The following is a 16,128-nucleotide window of genomic DNA, read 5'->3' on the forward strand; positions in this document are numbered from 1 at the left end:
TGCCTCGTGGCGTGCGCCGCGGCAGCCGTAAAGCAGAGAGAGCCTCCCACTCCCACTGACCACCGGGCCCCACCTCGCCGGAGGAATCTAACTCCCCCCGGGCCCGGGAACCTTCGGGGCGCCTCCGCCGCCGGCGCCGTCGCTGCCCGGGTCGCGATGATCCTCTCGGCGCTCGCCACGTCGGTGGGGCTGAACCTGGCCCTCACCGTGCTCCTCGCCGCGGCGTACACGCTGCTCCGCGGCAGGCCGCCGTACGCCGAGGTCTACGCCCCGCGCCGGCCCTACGCGCCGCTCGAGCCCTGGCTCCCCGCGGCGTGGCGCCGCTCCGAGGACGACATCCACGCCGCCGCGGGGCTCGACGGCGTCGTCTTCATCCGTATTTTCGTCTTCAGGTCGGCCCCCCAAAACCCCATACTACTCCCCTTCGGTGCTCTTCCTCCTCCCCAGCTCAATGGAGCGCGCGCGTGCGTTCTGGGAATGGATTGTGCAGCATCAGGGTCTTCGCAGCGGCGGCGGTGCTGGGGGTCGGGGTGCTGCTGCCTGTCAACTTCCTCGGGGACCAGCTGCGGGAGATCGACTTCTCCGACCTGCCCTACAAGTCCATCGATCTCTTCAGCGTCTCCAACGTCCAGGACGGCTCAAAAAAGTGAGGAATGCGGACTTTCTCTTGCTTAATTTGATGCAAATTGGGGGTTTGGTAGAGGTGTTCGGTCTTTTGGTTAGTGTTCCGGGGTAATTATACCACTTCAACTCAGCTGGTTGATTAGCTCCCTAATGTGCTGTTTAGTAAGCTTATTTGAGGTTGTTCTTGGTGTTAGGACTCGGGAGTTCCTCTCGGTTCTGTGGCGTTTTAGCTTCATGGAAATGGAATGCTTCCTTGTGCTTGTGTTCAGTTCAGTTATTGGATTACGGTGCTCAATTTGATAGCAAGTTTACTTTGTCCCCACTGCGTGCCTAGGTTTCATAGGAACAGTGCAAAATGGTCTTGAAATGTCTCATCCGATGATAAATTATTTTTAGTTGCTTGTTTAATTAAAAAAAATCTGGAGCCAATGCCACCATCTGCTAGCTTCTCATAGGCAAGGAATGTGGATCTAAAGATCAGAGATAAGGTTTTAGGAATCTTTACAATCTGGTGTGATGACATGCAACGGTTCCGTTGAGTCCATAGTGTCTGCTTAATGTTTAGTGCTCCATGCTTAGCATTTGTTCAACCGAGAATATATGTTTTACAAATTATTGGTTGCCAGGTTGTGGCTACACTTTTCAGCTGTGTATATTATGACAGCAATTACATGCTACCTACTGTATCATGTGAGTAATTCAACCTTTTGCTTTCCTTTCATTACCTAGTTTCTCTATATTTGCTAGACATTTTGCATGCATCATTTTCCTCAGAAGGATACGCACCTACTACTCTATATGATACGAGTATCAGTACAGTTTATCACAGATCATTGACCTCTTTACGATTAATGCCTACTTGTTTGGTCTGGATCCTCTTAACTATTTTTTCTGTAAAAATTCTTATGCTCACTAGTTTCATATGTTTTTGTTAACATTTTTCATGTTGTTTTGCAGGAGTACAAATATATCTCTTGCAAGAGGCTAGAGTATTTTATGACTTCGAAGCCATTACCTCAGCATTTCACAGTTCTTGTCCGTGCTATTCCAGTATCTGATGGTGTTTCAGTGAGTGATGCAGTTGATAAGTTTTTTAGAGAGTATCATTCATCCACCTACCTGTCACACACAGTTGTTCATCAAACTGGCAAACTTCGTCGTCTTCTTGTAAGATTCATTATTTTTGTTACTTTATATGTATTGTTTTATTATGAATAGATGTCTACTACCCTTCACTTCACCAATGGTTCTAAATACTTATATTGGTGTCTGTTGATTGATGTGTTCTGTATTTCTCATGGGTTGTTCAGCGATATATTGCATGAGAGAAACTCTTGTATCAGGTGTACTAGACATGCATTTGTTTTGGTTTTATTCAGTCTCTAATTCCTGACTTCATTCACTAGTTCGATTTCTTTTGTTTCTTATAACATAGCAATGCAGCATAGTTAAAGTTGCCATTTTGTTTTCGTCATGATGTCTTATCAGTGTTAAATATGTGTTATTCAAATTATTGAGACATAAATCCGAAGCTTACTTTACAACAATCTTACTTTATAGTGTTCTTGGGACAAATATCTTGGACAAAGTATATGTACTGATTTGTCCCAAAGGATACTGGGCGTCTTCCCCTTCAAATAATATCATCGGACAGTGTGTTAGATTGGAGAAGTGTTCTCTAGAGGAATGATAAGATGGTGGGAGAAAGAATATAGTTCATTCCACGAACTTTTTGTCATATCACTGTCATCCTTATTTGGTGCATTGTTTTTTCCGTCACCTTTTTAGCATTTTCATTTACATCCTGTATGCTTCTGTAATGGCTGCTTGTTTGCTTTGCTACATGGTAGACACTAAGTCATTCCATTTCTACTTTGCTTTGAGAGATCAGCTTTACAATTTCTTCAATCTGATTATCTGAATTCAAAAACAGAGGTAGTACCTGGTTTGACTCACTTATGGCTGGTTGCATTTCTGTCCAGAATGATGCTGAGAATATCTGTACAAAGCTTACCAACTTAAAATATGTCCATCGATCTTCTGGTGACGCTCCAAGAAAATTCCTTGGATTATTTGGCAGAAATGATCTTCTTGGACAATACCAGAAAAGGCTGGAGGATGTAGAGGAGAATGTTAGGTTGGAACAATCAGATGCTACTAGGAGACAGGTTCAGTTTTGTATTTATTTGGTATTGCAAGAATTAGCTAGATTTGCTTTTTCTTACCTTGATATTTGTTTCTGAGGGTCATGGTATTCAAGCACACTCTGATCGATAGTTATTGTATCATATCTCTTCAGGAAATTCCTGCTGCCTTTGTTTCATTCAGATCTCGATATGGTGCTGCAAATGCAATTTACATTAGGCAGTCAGACAATCCAACTGAGTGGCAAACTGAGCATGCTCCTGATCCTCATGATGTTTATTGGCCTTTCTTTTCTACATCCTTCATGGAAAGATGGATCGCCAAGTTTGTAGTTTTTGTAGCTTCAATTCTCCTTATACTTGTCTTTCTCCTAGTTGTGGCATTTGTTCAAGGACTCACCTATTTGGAACAACTAAAGCAATGGCTGCCTTTCCTGAGGAACATACTGGAAATGTCAGTTCCATCATTGTTCTGTGTCTCGTTTCAAATGCTTTGGTGCACTACAGGTGGCCTCACTAACTCGATATTATTTTGTTTGTCCTTGCAGAGCTGTTGTGAGTCAACTGGTTACAGGATATCTTCCCAGTGTCATTCTTCTCTTTATTTCGTCTTATGTGCCCTCAATAATGAAGCTATTTTCGACCATGCAAGGATTTGTTTCTGTTAGTGGGATTGAGCGAAGCGCTTGCAATAAGATGCTTCGGTTTACAATATGGACTGTGTTCTTTGCCAACGTTCTCACTGGTACAGCCTTAAGTAAAGCCGAGATTTTCCTTAATCCAAAGGAAATACCTTCAAAACTTGCAGTTCTTGTACCAGCACAGGTTGCTCATGCTTTCCTTGTTTTATGTAATGAACCATCATATGGCACATGTTTGATTCTTTTTTTTTTCAGTGTTACTTGAGAAAGTTATTACAAATATTTCTGGAACATATTCTTCCTTTTATGCTTCATATGTCATTGGCATCTTATTTCCTGTGGACATGATACGCTTTTGTTGATATAATATCTGTGTTTTCTAAGATAATAGCCTTAGTAACCAGCATATAAGATTTAACCTAGCCTATGTAATTATATCTGTGTAGGCATATTTAAACTGTGAATCCATCAATGTGAAACACACTTATCAGTTCTTTAGTATGGTAGTCTATATCAATTGTACACTTTAAACAAAATTGGTTTTGTGTTTGCTGTGTAGGCCTCTTTCTTTATTGCATATGTGGTGACATCATGGACAAGCATAACATCTGAACTCACTCAAACCGCTGCCCTTTTCTGTCATCTGTTGGGAAAGTGTGCAAAGTGCTGCAGGAGGGATGACTCCAAAGCTCCATCAATGCCTTATCACAGTGAAATTCCGCGGATTCTCTTGTTTGGACTTCTTGGACTCACATATTTTATTGTAGCCCCCCTTATCCTCCCATTTGTATTGGTCTACTTCTGCCTTGGCTACTTCATATTTCGTAATCAGGTGAGACCATTGCAGCTTATTTTCTGAGTTTCTTAATAAGCATTTTCGTAAATCTTCAACATATGTCATGCAACCTGCATTAAATTTGAGAAGTCAGTAACATCTAGTTGAGTTTGAATAGGATTTGGATTTAGTTCTTCTGGATTAATATGACTAGTTAGCTACTTATAACATGAGATGCTTCTGAAATCCTTATAATGTGGGTGTAAGGCATAGAGTGACTAGCTTCTCAGGATGTGTAGCACATAGTGACAGTGTTATCTCCTGAAAGTAAAAAGGTGACCTAAACTATTTCGTGATGAACCTAAATACTTAATAACACATTTTTTCATGCGAGGGGCATGTTTTGAAGCTTTTAGGGGTGGCACTTCAGATAACTTTTTGGTTGACTTGATGGTAGCAAGTTTTTGAGTGCCAATGCTTGCCTGGATAGTTAAAACAGGGGATCTGTGGGATCTTTTTAATTATTGTTTGATGCTTGGTTGGTTAGTATTATGAGATTGCAAGTAACTAGACATAGTTATTTCAAAATATTAAATGAAATGCATGCATTCAAGGTCTCTATGAGTGGTATACTCTTTACTGGATAAATACAGTCTTCAATTTACAATTTCAAATGCTCTTCTCACAATGTAAATGATAGCAGTATATGATGTGTTTTTACAAACACTTCAGCTCTGTTTTGCCAGTTATTTTAACTAGATTTTTGCAATCTGCACATGTTTGACTTTGTGTGATGTAGAATCTGTAACTTCAAATGGTACAAATGCAGCTTTTTAATGTATATGCGCCCAAGTATGATACTGGAGGAAAATTTTGGCCAATCGTTCACAACACAACTATATTTACTTTGGTGGTTATGCATATACTTGCTATTGGAGTATTTGGGATAAAGAAGCTCCCCCTCGCATCAAGCTTGTTGTTGCCTCTTCCGGTGCTGACCTTTCTGTTCAACGAATTCTGCCGGAACAGATTTTTGCCTATCTTTGAAGCATACTCTACTGAGGTACCATTTCCTGTTTGTTTACTCTTTAACAACACTGATACTTTTTGGAGCTGTTTACTATTAACTAGTGACTAATGGCTATTATCTCACTCTGCTGTCGGTCACTCCTGTGACTATATCGTGACAACGTCTTGACATTTCACCTTTTGTACATGCAGTCTTTGATAAAGAAGGATAGAGAAGAACAGAACAAACCAGAGATGCCTGAATTCTTCAGCAATCTTGTAACAGCATACCGTGACCCAGCATTGAAACCTACCCAACGCTCTTCGAACTCGGATGAACGTACTGCGCCGCTCTTGGCCACCATGTAGCCCCAGATTGGTTGTAGATGACAGCTGGCCCCCACGGTGTGAATTTTCGTTTGGACTTGATGATCAGATACACAATGGTACAGGTGTACTTGTTTGTTACACTAGAGCAGAGCTTTTGACATGGATGGTTGTAACTCGTAATTGTTGTCTGTTGTGCAATATTTTTCTTCCTTTTCGGTGAGGAGATTGTTGTACATATTTGTACATGGTATTTTGTGCTTACTTCTCAGAGATGAATAATGCATTGCTCCTTTACTGATGTGTTGGCAATACGAACTTCATATGTACTGGGTTTATGGATGGTACCCTCAAGTTTTTAAATTATTTCATTCATTTCTAATTCCAGTTGACTGCTAGTGCATATGAACATTGCTTTGCTTTCACATTGTGTAGCCTATGAGATTGTTTGCCACTTGGAGCATCTGTGATGCGGAGCACTTCTCTGCCTATAATTTTCTTTAGGCTCTGCTTGCCATTCATTTGGTTATTACTCTGATTCTCTATCACCATATGGCTGTCGATATCAAAGAGTTGTGTGTTCAAAGATCTCAACCAGTGTGGAATTGATCATCATGTGGAAGCCCGTACTGTGCTGTTACCTGATTATATGTATGCTGAGATCATTTGACGCGCTAGTTACACTGACTCTGAAAGTGTCTTCCCGTTGGTTTTGTTTATTCCCCTTGGTCCTCAGATGTGATCCGGCAAAGATCTGGTTGCATGGCTCGAGCCTCCGAGAATGATAGCAGGTGATGTCAGAAAGACCTTATTCATCAGCAAGGAAATTACAGATCTATCAACTGTAGAACAACATGGATACATGTAAACATTGCTAAGAGCCGAAAGCATTTTCAAAGGTGTGTCCCGTGTACGTGTGACTGCCAATTGGAGCTAACACGAAAATTTATCAGGTAGTGGAACATGTTACTTCTTGTGGTGGTGTTATCCATCCTTTGCCAACATTCATGCGCCATTTGGCTTCCATGTTATCTGCACGCATAGAAATATAGAAGCTTGCTGACCCTAATTGGGCAAGTGGAAATCCATGTTAGTGTAAGATATCAAGTATGTATCAACTATATTATGCCATTTGTCTTCCTTGTTCTTAGGCAATCTTTTAATTGTTAGCTTTGAGGGGAAACTAGAAATCCTAATGCATTATGATACGTCGGTGATATTTTTCTGCCAACTGTATAGAGAGTATAGACCATCATTCCACTTGATATCTCTGTTAATAATTTATCACTACATGCTTGATTCCAAGTCACTGCCATTTACCCATTAAAACTTGTACACATTTGCTGACACATTCTTGGTCATGGTCATAAAGCATGAAAAGGCATTGTGATGTAAACCTGAATGGAATGTTTGGGTGTTGGATGTCCTTTTCTCATCTGTATGTTCTTGGCCAAGATCCAGGGGCCCTTACACTTTGGAGTCGTTGCAAGCTTGACCTTGTCACACCCTATGGTCACTAGCATGACTTGACTAGGACGACCCAAAAGATGGGGAGCTAAAAAGGATCTTAACCTTTCTAACTCTGCAAGTTAACCCAAAAGTATACTTATGTGGTTTTGTCACAAGATATGATTAATTGCAAACTAGGCCAAGTGGTTTGAAAGACATCGGTTTGTTGAGGAATTGTGATTCAGTTTAAATTTGAACTAAACCTTGAAGGTTCTGACTTCTGAGTAACAGCTGCCCTCTCCAAATATATCCTCATAATCAAATTTCAATTGTTCTAAGAGATAGAAAGATAGCAGATCAATCAGCTGATGTTCAATAACTCAAACCGTGCTGCTGCTGACATGAATACAAGATTGCACGAGGACAACCACAAATGCACGAAATGGCAGGGTATAAATAAACACAACATGAATGCATATGTGATAGAGACATCAAGGTATAGTATATACTGCAGAGATACTTTAGATTGCAATATCTTTCCAATAGAAAATGAAGACTAAGTAAGAAGCAATGTTTAGTCGAGAGGAGAGGACGTGTAAAGCAGCATTGGGTACACCGTCATCGTCATGCATGACAAACACAAACGTAGGAGGAGAAAACGAGCTACAGCTAACAATCGGTTAACGCCGGTTTAATCAGGGGATTAAGAAAGCAGTGTAGCCCATGGTTTTCAACCGATAGTTTGCCAATTTCGTCGCAGTTCTTGTCCCCAAGCACTGGTTACCATCATAGTTACTATTAGACACGCCTCGGGAACAGCGACAAAGTTTTGGCTTTGCAGTTCCAACTTTGATCATGGCTATTTTTACTGACGTATGAGCACGGTCAATTCCAAAACCGGCGGTGAAAATGCCTTCAAAATCACCCGGACTTATGTAATTTCTTTGCTAGTGTTTAGAGTTCGCCTGAAAAAAAAGAAGAAGTAATAGACTGAGACAAGTTGTGTCACACCCTGGTGAGTTGGTTTCTGATGCCCACGGTTCACAAATTGTTAGTATAATGCATAGCCCATAGTTCATCAACCTAAAAGCTTTCATTACACGTAGGACATGAGCTAATCACCAAAAGGTGATATATGGACATCAAGGACTGGGTCAAATGCAGAAGCGTATGTAAGCTGCAGATGTCTCTTTCAACGCCTTTTCCGTTCTTTGTCCCACATCTTGGTACTATAATAGAAAAATAATGATATCAAATTATAGTACGTTGAAAATCATCACCTAAGCTACGCTTAAGACCATAAGATGATTCCCACCAAGATGATTACATGGTAGCTATTTCTATTGAAAAGACCACAAAACAGCGATCCAAATGTTGTGGCCTTTGTTTCATGTTTTGGGCGATACAATCCTATTGGTACCCAAGGATTAGATTCTCCTTATTATCAGCATTTTTTTTGCCGATACCTCCTTATCTTCAAGATCAACATCTCAATTTTCTACCTCCACGATAAACCGCCAATGTTAGATAGTAAATATAAATGCCGGATTTTTTACACTACCACAGTGGCACAGTCTCGTTCATGTAATATCCACCTGTCAATGACTAGGCCAACACAACCAAACCCTCCTCCTTACCCAGCAAAGATCACTTCACTAGTAAAAGATAGAATTAAACAACAACAATAACAAATCATCAATGGTTTAACAAAACATCCAATCCCTCTCACTAGATCTCCTTGTCTCCCTCCATAATCCATATGTTGAGCACCAAAACTACACAATGCTATAATTAGGGTTGAAAACGGTTAGGATATATCTCGTTCCGTTCTATCCCGTTTTCTACATTTTACCAACTCGTTTTCTTATTTTCGGACAAATTCGGATTCGGTACGAAATATGGGATGACAAATACGAAATCAGGACGAACACGGTTTAGCTGTTATCCTATTCATTTACATTTTTCCCGCTTTTGGTCGGGATATCCCGTTTTTCCCTATTCGGTATATCCTATTTTTCTACATTGAAACTGAATCATGCCGATGCTGACCTCTGTGCTTGCTCGGCCACTCGCAGCGCCGCTGCTCGGCCTCCTGCTCGCACGCGCCAACCTGCGTCGTTGACTCGTTGCCCTCCTGTGCGCCTTCTTATCTCCTTGCATTGTGGCTGGCCTGTGCCAGCAGCCTAGCGCATTCCTGCTTGCACCATGGGGGAAGAACTAGTAGCTAGCTGTGGTTTGTGGATGGCTGGAGGCTGCAGCTAGACGAGGGGGTGGCGGCTAGATGGATGTGGACAAAGGCGTGGAGGCCGGCGAGAGCTCAAGGGTGCGGATCGAGGAATCAACGAGTGGCGGCGGCAGCCTCTCGCATGAGCATGACGCAGAGCTTGGTCTTGGGCAACTCAGGTAGGATTGGAGAAATTGTGGGGATGACCAGATACAAGGAGATTATTGTAGAAGTTTGTTGCCCCGGTGATTGTCGGCCTTTGTAGGTGGGTTGCTGGCCATCTTGCTTTTTTTTTTCTAAATGGAAATCCAGTCTCAAAAAAAACTGAACGGGAATTGATTAATTATCACATATGCTTATTTATTTAAGACTTTGTGCGATTTTTCTATGACGGAAGAAGTGAACTATTTCTACTGGTTACGTGTTTATTGTGTTCGCATATAGGATTGGTTGGATGAGCCGTGTACAAACGTGTGAAATCATGTACTTAGTTCTACGGGTCAGTGTTCCCGTTTTGCTTTTTCGTATTTTGATCGCTTTCGACGTGTTTCCGTTCGAATCAGTTCGTTTCCGATATCCCGTAAGTTTGTGTTCATTTTCGTTTCCAACCTTTTCGTTTTCAATTCCGATTTCATATTGAAATGTAAAAGTAAAAAACGATATTAGGGTTATCCCGACCGATTTCGACCGCTTTCATCCCTAGCTATGATCCATCATTCAGCAACAAAGACAACAACAATCAAACAACTTAGATTACACAAATACACACCACAAATACTTAATGCACAAATGAGCTGCCATGAACAATCAACGCAAGCAACAAAGAGACCTCATCTTCTCTTGTCTCCACTGCCTCCTCTCCTCCCCTATAAATTCTACTGATCTTGCTCGTCATCGATCGATATCTCCTCTCCTCACTCCAAGCTTAGCTCGATCGACTGCTTCCATGGCGAGGAAACGCAAGGCCTCCGACTCCGTCGAGTTCGAAGATGGCAACGACGTGCTCATCAACTCACCACCACCGTTGCCGTCGACGGACGCGTGGGCGTCGGTGGCGGCGGCGGCCGCGGCGGCGCAGCAGCAGCGGGGGAGGAAGCGGTTCGTCGGCGTGCGGCAGCGGCCGTCGGGGCGGTGGGTGGCGGAGATCAAGGACACCATCCAGAAGATTCGCGTGTGGCTCGGCACCTTCGACACCGCCGAGGAGGCCGCCCGCGCCTACGACGAGGCCGCCTGCCTCCTCCGCGGCTCCAACACGCGCACCAACTTCTGGCCGCGCCCCACGCCGGCGGCAGCCGCCGCGCATCCCGTGCAGGTGCAAGTGCAAGTGGAACCGCCACTGGCAGTGGCTTCGTCGTCTCCGGCGCCGGCTCTGCCGTCCAAGGTCACCAACCTCCTGCTGCTGCGGCTCCGGGCCCGCAACCAGCAGCTCTTCAGCGCCGCCACCGCGGCGCAGCATGAGGCCGCGCTGCTCCCGGGCCCGCTGTGCGCCGATGAGCCGTACGGCGGCGGCGGCGGCGAGGAGTGCGCCTTCCATGTCGACGACTTCTTGAGCTACGACAGCGGCAGCAGCGACGGCAACAGCTCGCAGGAGATGGAGGACGAGGAGGAGGAGGAGGAAGAAGAAGAGCTGGACTTCCAGTTCATGGACGAGCACGCCGCTGGGTGCGAGGGCGGGCTCTGCTCGCCGTTCGACGTGGTGGCGGCGGAGCTCGGCGGCGCGGTGGGGGCGGCCGACGGCGGCGAGCCGGAGTCGGAGTCGGCCGTGCAGGAGCTGATGAGGAGGAGGATGGACTACGAGAGGAAGATCTCGGCGTCGCTCTACGCGCTGAGCGGCGTCTCGGAGTGCCTCAGGATGCGCCACGGCGCCGGCGTGGGAGATCAGCTCACCGGGCTGAGGGAGGCGTGCCGGAAGAAGCAGCGAGATGCAGCCCAACAGCAGCAGCAGGAAGAAGAAGCACCATCGCCGGAAGCAGCAGAGGATGGCAATGCGGCTCAAGAGGAGTGTTCTGGCGGCAGCGGCGCCCCGGAGGCGGCAAGCTCCTCGTCATCGTCTGAGGCGAGCGACGGCGATGGCGATGGCGATGGCGACGAGCTGCTATGGAGCTCCCTGGACTTGGCTCCCATCTGCTGAATTGCATGGTCTGTTCAGCGTAGAGATTGTGTGGTATTTTTTGTTACCTGCATGGCTGATCACTAAGATAAGATCAGAGGCCCTGGTGATAACTTGCTTACCCATTTGTTTTGTTCAAGAAATAAGTTCATCAGTTGCGTGAGAGAGAAAAATACTGTGGGTGCAAAGAAAGAACTATACCGGAGATGTAAAATTCTTGGTATTCATGGAACATCATGTGAAGACTCATTGACAAATGGAGCCACTGAAATTCTTCGGTGATCGAGGGCCCACCAGTCAGTGGTGCAATTTCACAAGAATTTGCTCAGGACGAAGACGATGTACAAGAATTTGCCCACCATTTAGTTTCGCAAATATGAACTTCAAGTTTGAAAGAATAAACTTAACAAGCAACTGAAGTAGTGCTAGAAAGATTCAGAAGAGTGGCCATGATCGCCACTTGGCAACTGCTATGTTGCTATTATCACCACACAAAGTTAACATGTCATTTCTGTGTCGATGTCCTGTACAGTAGTGGTACACGAAGCAATGTACAGTAGAAGCATAGCACTAAACAAAGTTAACGAAGCACATACATCAGCAATCTGGAAAAAAGCTCAACAAAATTCTGCCGGTGCTATATGCAAAGCAAATCCAGCTTTCCTCACTCTATCGTGTAAAACTTGTTAGCGCTTTCAGATTGTCAGAGGAAACAGCAGCTCGTCAAGATTCCCTCAGTAACAAAATTGGGCGGACGGCCTCAGTGAAATCTTCATGGAACCTCTGTCCTGAAAATCTTTGGGCACGCTTCCGCGATGCAGCTGCCATTTCTTGCCTTTCTTGCTCTGACATCCTCAAGACCTTGATAATTGCATCAGCAAATTCTTCTTTCTCCGAGGCTAGAAATCCTGTTCGATGGCCGTCCTCATCAAGCACAATGTCCATCATTGGTCCTGCAGATTTATGAGCTGCAAAAAGTACAGGGGTTGTTATGTTTCCAAAATGCGCCTATCAAAGATATGACTCATCCACCAATCTTCTTACTGGTGACATCAGAAAACATGTGTGCCTAACCACTCCTGCAATGGTGTTTGGTTCATGACTTTAAAAATATATATATCACCCTCAGTATTTAGCCCCCAAAAGATGTGGATTTGATGTTCAGAAAACATGTGTGCCTAACCACTCCTGCAATGGTGTACTCAGATGTGGATTTGATGTTCAGAACAAAATATCATTTTTTTTCAAACAATTGCAATTTAAAACAAAACCCTTTGAACTAGGAACGCATTCTACCAATACTATCCTTGGGGAGAATGAAGTGGAGGACATCAACTGACGATCAATAAGATACTCAGGCAGTCTTTTTTTTTTTAATCAAGGCATCCCCCATTCCCATTACCATAGCAATAGAAATTTCCAAGTTTGCTTACACAAGCAAAGGAGAAAGTAGAAAGCAAGGGGGGGGATGAGATACTCAGGCAGTTACTCACCAATTGGAATAGCTCCAGCTGCCATATACTCAACAACCACTATTCCAAAATGCTCATCTGTCATTGAATGTAGCCCAGCAATGGCACCTCCAAGAAGCTGTACCAAGTCCCTGTAAATACATGAACATGCATGTTAATTTTGCATTTAGCAAAGAACATGCATAGTGCAAAAATTTTGTACAAGGTTGAACGCATACATGTAAGAGATATCCTTGTGGAACTCCACTAGCTCATTTATGTGTAGCTCAATGGCTCTGTCCTTAAGCTTTTGTAATCTTTCCAGATCCTCTTTATTTCGGCAACTACCAACAAATTGAAGCTTTGGCTTAGGAAATTCAGGATCTAGCCTTGTAAGAGCAAGTGCAAATGCCTCCAGCTGAAGACCGTGGGCCTGGTGGAACAGCAGGATAAGTGCATGCTACTCTGAACTGGGTGGATGGTAGATGCGGCTGTACTAGAAACTTGAAATAATGTTAAATTGGCATACCTTTTCTGGTCGGAACTGTGCAACTGATATAAAAACAGGTGGTGTTGTTGATCTTTCCAGGGGAAGCATCTGTTTCATCCACAAAATGTTTCTAATGAATAACAACAGAATTGACTCTATTTAATACATAATGGGTTGGCATGGAAATAATACTATACATCACAAAATAACTGATTGATTAGGATTGATACAAAAAAACATAGCAACATAGATGGCTGGATTCTAGACATGCCTGCAGAGCAGAAGTGTCGCATGGAGGGTACACCCTCTTAGTACGCTCTGGGATCTTCCAGATATTAATAATATGGGATTTCGTCCATGAGGAATTAACCATCACAAGATGTGCACATGAACCCACCAGACCATATACCCAGCTGAATATGGTATAGTAGAGGATTTTGCATCGTGACAGCCAAATGCTACAGTCAAAAGAATATACAGTTAGTTTTCATGGTTGATATCATTGCACAAGGACAGAGAAGGATACCAGAATCAATAGTATATAGAGCAAGAGAGAGAATTAAGATCTGATATGCTACGGAAGGAAACTGCAAGACACATTTAGATTATCAAAACCAAACTTAGTTGATCCATTTAATTAAATAGTGCACATCGAGTGGCCAAAAAAAAGTTCTTAATCATTTATTGCACAATCGTATTAGTCCATGTAACTAGCATATCTCAAGTAGGAAAGAAACATGTATCAGTAAAGAGAAAAGGACAGATGAAAAGATTCAGGGGAACAGACATGGAGAGCTGATACATATTTGGTCATTAAAACACATATCGTAAGATTTTGATTTCCCAGATACAACAATGCACTGTGGTTTGCTGAGTTACATATATATTAGTTGACCAATAAGAAGAACTGAAGTTATGCATACCTTCCAGCTATACGAGAATTGTTATTGTACATAGAACTGCGCTGCTTAACACGCCCAATCATATCACAACTGATTGTAGGGTAATGAGTGTAGGAGATGACTTTGCAGCCAAATAGTAGAGCCAATGGATATGTAAAAGCATAGCCACTAGTATCAAAGTAGAATTGGGGGGTAAAGTTGGTTAGAGCCTCCCATGCTAGATAAACTGAGCCAAGACTTTGTCCAATCATTGTAAAATGGGGATATGTGCTTGCTTCAATCCACTTTCTTTTATTCAAGTGAACTACCTGAAAATGCAACTGAAACAATTTAGTGATCGTGCCAATATGTCACATCTGCTAAAAAAATTATTCGCTAGTTTTGCAAACACAATAGGAAAAATGCAACAGTATACACTCATATGAAGAATAAAAGGTAACACACATTTCCCTCATTCCAGGAGTTAATAAAGCCATATATTGCATTCTCTTTATGCTAAAATGACACTCGAAGATATTTAAATCTCTGCAACCAATGCGAACCGACGCAAGGCAATGCAACCGACGTGAAGCTCAGTTATAATTGAAAATTCAAGATACAGTAGGCTTCTTTTGACTAGATTTGGCATCATTCTTGTTTCGCATCACCATGATTCTAGTTTTATCAACAGTGTAACAGACTAGGGATGTAACCACATTTTTATAATGAGCAGTCTCCACCAAAACCAATGACTACCAAGGTCTAATTCTATGTTTAACATAGATGCATTTATCCAACAATAAAATATACAAGAACTAACCAGACAATGGCCATATACAGCACCAAAGGCTCAACTTGCAGAGAAACTTGAACATAATGCAGAAGCTAACAACAAAAGCAAGGCAGGGAGCTGCGTCATGAACCCTCACGATCCCAAAATGCTTGTTCATACCACAATTTTGCTAAGAAATATTACCAACTCAAACTACAGAAACCTATTTAAGGAAGTGCAGCAGGAAATAGTAAGATTCATGCAGTGCTCTCATGCAAGAAAAATTGAGGCAAGACAATCCAGTATGATTCAGGGTCACAAGGCCAGTAACTACTAACTAAGCATGTCTTACTCAATTTCTAAAGTGGCGCAATGCACAACTGAAACAGACACTTTGTTAATTCAGATCATACTCAACAAGAAACGACTAATCAGCCGCACTAATATCAGTCATTTGAACTGAATCAAAGTAACTCTTCAGGGCAACAAGCAGCTCGGACCGCCAGGATCCAATTTTTCACTGCGAGGCACAGACCCCGATCGACCGGGCCGCAGTATTACCTGTGGAGGGCAAAGGAGGCGGACGCCGAACCGGTCGAGCGCGCGTGCGGCGAGGCCGTCGGGCGAGGCGTCCGCGTCACCGGTGAAGACGGCGCAGGGGAGGCCCGGGCGGAGCTCCTGCACGGCGCGCACCGCGCACCAGAGCACGCGCTCCCCGCCGCCGCCGTCGTTGGTGTACGGGTGGAAGAACCCCGCGGCGGGGGTGGGCTGGCGGCCGAGGTGGAGGCGGAGGCGCCGGAGCGCGGCGGCGAGGAGGACGGAGAAGACGGCGGCGAGGCCGGCCAGGATCGCCATGGACGCAGCGCGATGCGACTGCGAGACTCGTTGGGCTCGGTAGGTAGCTTTGGGATTGGCTCGTGTTGGGCTAATAGCCCATGGGCTCAGTTTGGAATTCACTCTGTCGCTAAAAGATCGTTTTGGGCTTTTCGCTATGATTATTCATTCGTTTGAAGAAGCTTAAGATAACTTGTGAATGAATATTTGGTGGCACTTCCAAAATAAGGTCGAATTTTATGCGGGTAAATGATGAAACTGTCTGCATTGTTTCGTTTTGGTTCCGATTCCAAATATAATGTATTTCATCCATCCTAAATTATAGGTCATTTTGACTTTTCTAGATTCATATATGGGCACCATTTTCGATTTGAGCTTGTTGTTCTTGACTTCTTGCC

At 43.6% G+C, this 16,128-nt stretch overlaps 3 protein-coding genes across 4 annotated transcripts; 2 read left to right on the forward strand and 1 right to left on the reverse strand.

The window, feature by feature from the left end:
• On the forward strand, positions 1 to 5,820 carry LOC117849995 (CSC1-like protein HYP1). 2 transcript variants are annotated; one of them, XM_034731756.2, is made up of 10 exons: positions 3 to 392; positions 491 to 646; positions 1,251 to 1,314; positions 1,582 to 1,791; positions 2,607 to 2,792; positions 2,924 to 3,222; positions 3,317 to 3,593; positions 3,969 to 4,241; positions 5,014 to 5,247; positions 5,406 to 5,820. In XM_034731756.2, exons 1-10 carry the CDS (start codon positions 157 to 159, stop codon positions 5,559 to 5,561), a joined length of 2,091 nt encoding a protein of 696 aa, XP_034587647.2. In that variant the 5' UTR covers positions 3 to 156; the 3' UTR covers positions 5,562 to 5,820. The 2 variants fall into 2 exon arrangements, with proteins under 2 accessions (XP_034587648.2, XP_034587647.2); XM_034731757.2 differs by lacking the exon at positions 5,406 to 5,820 and having other exon boundaries at positions 1 to 392; positions 4,984 to 5,124.
• A 3,987-nt stretch (positions 5,821 to 9,807) lies between these two features.
• On the forward strand, positions 9,808 to 11,567 carry LOC117846907 (uncharacterized). The gene has a single exon (XM_034728029.2). It carries the CDS (start codon positions 9,992 to 9,994, stop codon positions 11,321 to 11,323), a length of 1,332 nt encoding a protein of 443 aa, XP_034583920.1. The 5' UTR covers positions 9,808 to 9,991; the 3' UTR covers positions 11,324 to 11,567.
• A 167-nt stretch (positions 11,568 to 11,734) lies between these two features.
• Positions 11,735 to 15,794, reverse strand: LOC117846906 (GDP-Man:Man(3)GlcNAc(2)-PP-Dol alpha-1,2-mannosyltransferase). Its single transcript, XM_034728028.2, has 7 exons — positions 15,458 to 15,794; positions 14,167 to 14,453; positions 13,515 to 13,701; positions 13,283 to 13,351; positions 12,993 to 13,186; positions 12,796 to 12,905; positions 11,735 to 12,270 (listed from the first exon to the last, which is right to left on the reverse strand). The coding sequence occupies exons 1-7, from the start codon at positions 15,749 to 15,751 to the stop codon at positions 12,026 to 12,028; spliced, it is 1,386 nt and encodes a 461-aa protein (XP_034583919.1). The 5' UTR covers positions 15,752 to 15,794; the 3' UTR covers positions 11,735 to 12,025.
• Between the last annotated feature and the right edge of the window lie 334 nt (positions 15,795 to 16,128).

The sequence above is a fragment of the Setaria viridis genome, chromosome 3 (assembly GCF_005286985.2).
Source record: "Setaria viridis chromosome 3, Setaria_viridis_v4.0, whole genome shotgun sequence".
NCBI lineage: Eukaryota > Viridiplantae > Streptophyta > Magnoliopsida > Poales > Poaceae > Setaria > Setaria viridis.